We start from the raw sequence: 6,000 nt of genomic DNA, 5'->3' as shown, positions 1-6,000 counted from the left end.
CTTGTCTTTCCCCTCTCCCCCTCCTTTTTTCTTTCCTTAACTGAAGCTTTTAAAAGCAGATCCCAGACATCATACCATTTCACCCTTCCACATTTCAATATGCATCTCTAAAAATTATGGACATTTTTCTTAGGTAACTACAACGTTATTATCCTACTTGAAAAAAGTTAACATTTTTTTTGCTTATCATCCAATACCCAGTCCATATTCATGTTTCCCTGATTGTCTCAAAAATTATTGTTTACAGTTGGTTTATTTGAATCAGGATTCAAACAAGTCCTAAGATTCTTTCACCAGCTGTTGGAAAGGGTAAGTAATTTTGAGGCAAACCACGGTTAAAATGAGTCATCACTTCCTGAGGGCCCAATCAAGTCAGGGAGCCTAGCAATAGGACTCTGGGGGGTTGCAAAGCTGAGATCTGCTCTCCAAGGCAGTGCTCCTTCCACGCCTCCAGGCTGAGCAGTGTGCACTTCCACCTTCTTGCTGCCTTCAAATTCTCAAATATCAGCTTTTGTCACCACGTCCTCTCTAAAAAAAAACTGGCTCAATGCCATAATCTGTAGGTGTTCTTTCACCTTCCAAGTTCTTCCCTGCTCCTTGGGAACTACTGGCTTAGGTAGCTGGTAAATGCTCTAAGGTCAGTGGTTCTCAAGCTCGGCTGCACACTGGAATCATCTGGGAGCTTTAAAAACCACTGATGCCTGGGTCGGCCACCCAGACGTTCTAATGTAATCAGCTCAGGTTGTGGCCTGGGCATGAGTAGTTTCAAAAGTCCTCCTGGTGAGCCTAACGCGTGCCAAGGCAGAGAACCTCGGAGTAGCCCTGCAGGGCGGGCACCACTCAGCTCTGCTAACCCAGGCTCCAAGGGTTAAAGAAGGAGCTCTTGTGGGCGGAGCGGGGCCTCCAGGGTGCGGGGCGTGGCTCCGGGGCGGGGGCGGAGCTCGGGCCTGAGAGGACGGAAGGCGGGAGCTTGCAGGCAGCCGGCGTCCAGATCTCCGGGCTTCGGAGGACGAGCGGAAACGCCTCCAGTTTTCAAAACAAAGAGGAGAAGAGGGAGGCGTGTGAGGCGCGCAGGGCTGAGATTGGTCCCTCCCGCCCTGTCGCTTCAGCATCATTGGGTGACAATGGAGGGGAGCCCGGGAATCGGCTGGCGCTCGGGGTCCGACGGTTCGCGGGCGCCTCCGAAGATCCCGCCGGCCATGGAGGAGCTGCAGAGCCGCTTGCAGGAGACCCTGGACCTTCTGTCCTCGCAGGAGCTGCGCAGCTTCCGCGACCACCTCAGGAAGGTGGAGCCGCGCGTGAGCCAGGTGAAGCTGGAGCTGGAGGGCCGCAGCCCGTCGGAGCTGGCCAGGCTCCTCGCCAAACAGTATTACCCGCCGGCCGCCGCCAAGCGCGTCCTCGTCCAGGTGCTGGAGCAGCTGCCCCGCGCCGACCTGCTGCCGCGCTGGCAGAGCGCCGCCGCCGACGGCCCGGGTGAGCGCGCGGAGATTCCCGGGGTTGGGGGGACCGGAGCGGGTGCTTGGTGACCGCGGGGTTTGGCCCTACCGCCCGGGGATTCCCGGATTGGCGGAGGGAGGACTGACCGGGATTCCCGGGCAGGGGGAGGGGGGACTGAGTGGAGGGAAGGGGGGACTGGCGGGGAGGGGGGTGTCCTAGGTGAGCGCCGGGTTAGGCCTGGGGCACAGGTGAGCGGTGGGGGACCGAGCTTCAGTAGGGTGGGGTGGGGGAAGTGGAGCAAGGAGAATGCGGGCGTCGAGGGACCAGTGAACGCGCGGCGGGAAGTGGGAACCGGGGGATAAGCGGGCAGGAGAGAGACAGTTCCCAGGCACGGAATCCAAGTGACCAGTCCAAGAGTAGCCATCAGAGTCTACCAGTTCATTCTGGGGTGGGTTGAGAAATCAGACTGACTCAGCAGGCCTGAGATGCATTTTTAACAATTACCTCCAAGTGATTATGATGGGGGAGGTTTTTAGATGATGCAGTGAGAAACGCCGTGTTGGAATCCACCATTAGAACATTTGCCATAAATCTGGGAAGCTGTGGCTTAAGATCAAGAAATGTAACAAGTTGGGGGCGGTTAGGGTTTCCCCTCGTAAGTTTAATAAATGTATGTGTGTATAATATGTGAGCGACTTTGTGTACATAGAGAAAGAGAACGAGAAAGAAAGAGAAAGCACTTCTACTGGGCACACTGAGGTAGACACTAAAATATCCTGTTGCTGGTCTCTGCCATCGCATGCTTATGATCCGGGTTTTTTTTTTTTTTTCCTTTTTAATTATTTTATTAAATCAAAAGTACGACCGCTACTTAACTCTACACACACATTTAACATTTTTTAAGGAATAACGTTATGTGTCATTACACCAAATTCCTGGCTAATAGCTCTCCAAAAATTTGAGAAAAATCACGCGGAGGGGGAAGGGTAACCTGGGACGAAGTGAGAGAGTAGCATTGACACATATACACTACCAAATGTAAAATAGATAGCTAGTGGGAAGCAGCTGCATCGCACAGGGAGATCAGCTCGGTGCTTTGTGACCACCTAGAGGGGGTGGGATAGGGAGGGTGGGAGGGAGATGCAAGAGGGAGGGGATATGGGGTTATATGTATACATATAGCTGATTCACTTTGTTATACAGCAGAAACTAACACAACATTATAAAGCAATTATATGCCAATAAAGATCTGGTTGAGTTTTGAGGTATGTTGCTTTGCTGACTTTTAGATTCATAATGAGTGACAACTGTAAACAACCTCAAAATGTGGCCTGTAGGCAGAATACTGGCCCCACGAAGCCTTTGATTCTCCCTTGACTGCATCTGCACAGCACTTATCATAATGTCTCTCCAGGCTTAGTGGTTAATGAATCACACTTTTGTTATCACCCCTTTAGACTGTGAGTCTCTTGCAGTTGGTAAACTGGGTTTTTTTGTTTTTCAGAATCAACCAAACTACCCGGTATCATGACTACCCACTGTAGGCACAACAAAAATATTTGAATTGAATGCTGAGAGTTTGTTTAAGTAAAAAATTAAATAGGGTCTAGTTCCTTTAACTTCATTTTTCTCTTTATTGATGTCTTGGTCTCCTTTTCTGGAGGTGCATGTTCACTAATGTTCATTGGTGCTTCTCCTTTTCATCTCTGGCCTGGCTCTCCCTGCCCCTGAATCTGACTGGGGCCTAAGGGAGTTCTGTTAAGTTTTCATCCTTATGAGTTTGGGAGAGGGTTTTCATAATCCTAGAAACCTGTTCTAAGACATAAGAGGCAACTGATTTCCTTGGGAGGTGCTTCCTGTTAACGGGAATGACAGCAGATGATGATTAAGAAGAGAAAAAAGAAAAAAAATGTTCTTTTCTGTTTTGTCTTTTCATGAAAATTCATTCAGTGATTCCACGAAAGATTCCAAAGAGAAGCTATGACTGTGTGGAAGGTGAATTGGTAAATATCTGGACTCTTTAAGATAGTATTTAGTCACCATTTGAACCTTTTTTTGTGCTGCTTCTGTTGGATTGGAGGTGGGTATCTGTGTCGTCATCTCAAGCGGTCAGATCTCCCTGCTTTCTGTTATAAATAGGAAAAGCAAAACATTAGCCAGATAAAACCACTTTGCACGCATTAACCAAATGAGGTAAGCTAACCAAATGAGGTAAGCGCTGTTAGTATCTGCATTTTACAGATGAAGGCATTGCAGGCTGTGTGGCCTCTCGAAACTACATAAATTGCTGGCTTCCGGCCTTTTTTTGCTTGTTTTATTATGAACATTTAAAACATAAGCTAAAGTAGAGAGAAGAGAAAAATGAATCTCCAGACTCCAGCCCAACCTACTCTTTGCCCTGCTTCAACAATTAGCAACGTGGCCAATCTTGTTTCATCTGCTCCTCGCCCCGCCCCCCCCATTATTCTGAAGCAAATTCCCCAGCTACCATATCACTTTCATACATAAAATACTTGAGTATGTATTTCTGAGAAAGACTTTTTCCAAACGTAGCCATGATACCATTATTATACCTAGAAACAAATTCCTTATTGGCAGAGAGGCAGTCAGCCTTCAGATGTCCTTGACTGGCTCCTATGGCTTTTACAGTTGGATTGAGTCAGGGTCCGACTCACACAAGGTCTACACAGTTACACTTGATGGCTTGTCTCTTAAGACGCTTAATTTATGATACCTCTCCCTTTGACCTCTTTTCTTGTTTGTTGATGAAACCAGGTTATTTGTCCTGTAGAATGTCCCACATTCTGGATTTTGATAACTGCAGCCCTGTGTTGTCATTTACCATTTTCCTTAAACGGGCAGTTATGGCTATGTATAGGCATTTAAAAATGAGATTGGCCTATTCGTCCTAGTTTGAGAAAGGTATTTGAAAAAGTTATAAATGAAGTCATGATGAGAGAGGAAATCAGTGTTGTGCCCCTGCTCTGAGCTGGGAAACGTCATCATTAACTCCAGAAGAAACTCATTTCACATATAAGGCGTATTTGGATTTGGTTTGGTTTAAATATTGTTTCTTGGCTTTCCTTGAAAACAGGACCATTATGACCTGAGTGGCAGGCGGAAGGCCTTCCTCATGTGTGTGAAGAGGAACAGGCTGGGCGCTCACCAAGATGTCCTACTGATGGAGGACTGGCTTGGCCAGTGCCAGTTCGAAAATACGTTGTGCATCGATCCTGACAAAATGGTACCAAGTTAAAAACAAAAATGAAAATGTGTAGCTCGGGACTTCCCTGGCGGTCCAGTGGTTAAGACTCCGTGCCTCCACTGAAGGGGCGCAGGTTTGATCTCTGGTTGGGAAACAAAGATCCCACATGCCTTGCGGCACAGCCAAAAAAAAAGAAAAAGAAGAAGAAAAATTGTAGCTTGGATATTATAATTTTCCTTCCTTTTTAAAAAAATTGGGTTTTATTACCTGGTTAGAACCAGGGCCTGCTGAGCAATGGATGTGTATGTCCTGATGAAATTCTTACCCAGCTTACCTGTTGGATACATATGCTTTTGTCATGTTAAGTGTGTGATGATACTCCAGCTTCCCTTCTAGTCAAGCAGGGACCTCTTGGGTCCCTGCATTTGAAGAGGGAAGGGAATCCAAGAAGGTGTAAAAGCGAGATGGGCAAGGAGGCCCAAGGACAAGCTGTGAGTCCAGAGTAGGCAAGGTCCAGAGCATTTGGGAACAGGAAGACCAAGGGGACAGCTTTGAGAGGTCATCAAGCAGCCAGGCCAGAGGAATCCCAGCAGCATTGGAGCCCAGGGGCTTTGAAAGATCCTGGTGGGACTTGCTTAGAACCATGGGAGGGTTGGGGAGAGGAGTTGCTGAGAGCCCTGGGCAGAATTGCATTGTGATTTAACTAGAGGACACAAGAAAATGAGGTGGAAGAGTGGTGGTGGTGGGTGGGAACTGCATTTTGACCTCTCTGACCCCAGCTGAGTCCTGGCCTAGCCCTGCCCATGTTTTGGGATAATAACAGAGGAAAGTCCTTCATAGACCCCAGGAGGCACTGCTAGTGAATATCAAGGAACAGCATAGCAGAAGGGCTAGGAAAGCAGCACACACTGACAGGTGGAATCTTGTCTCTTACTAGTTGTTACCTTAAATCTGGTTCTCAACTGAGGGTGATTTTTGTCCCCCCAGAGGACATTTGACAATGTCTGGAGACATTTTTGGTTGTCACAACTGGAGGGTGCTATTGGCATCTTGTGTAGTTGCCGAGGTAGAGCCAGTGTGCTACTGAACACCCTACAGTGCACAGGACGGCCCCCAGGGCAAAGATTACCTGACACAAAGTAATAGTGCAAGAGTTCTAGAAATTCTGCCTTAAATTAATTGACTACTTTCTTATCTCTAAAATGGGGGGGGGGTGATAGTAATTTATCTTGTAGGGCTATGGTGAGGATGAAATGAGCTGCGTTATGTAAAAGTTCTCAGAATAGTAGCTGGCTTATAGTAAGTGCTCAGTAAATTTTGATTTTATTATTTCAAAGCTAAAAACAGACTCCCTCATG

General features: G+C 47.5%; 1 protein-coding gene across 1 annotated transcript in view; it reads left to right on the top strand.

Annotated features, from left to right (window-relative positions):
- The first annotated feature begins 950 nt into the window (after positions 1-950).
- Positions 951-6,000, top strand: part of CASP14 (caspase 14) — a 29,756-nt gene continuing 24,706 nt past the window's right edge. The window contains exons 1-3 of the mRNA XM_061195288.1: positions 951-1,473; positions 3,388-3,440; positions 4,532-4,681. Of these exons, the coding sequence (XP_061051271.1) occupies positions 1,125-1,473; positions 3,388-3,440; positions 4,532-4,681 (552 nt within the window). The 5' untranslated portion in view covers positions 951-1,124. The remainder of the gene's footprint in view (positions 1,474-3,387; positions 3,441-4,531; positions 4,682-6,000) is intronic.

This window comes from Eubalaena glacialis, chromosome 7 (genome assembly GCF_028564815.1).
Source record: "Eubalaena glacialis isolate mEubGla1 chromosome 7, mEubGla1.1.hap2.+ XY, whole genome shotgun sequence".
In the NCBI taxonomy this organism is placed as follows: Eukaryota; Metazoa; Chordata; class Mammalia; order Artiodactyla; family Balaenidae; genus Eubalaena; species Eubalaena glacialis.
Note: the sequence above shows the minus strand (reverse complement) of the source record. Positions and strands in the feature narration are given on the sequence as shown.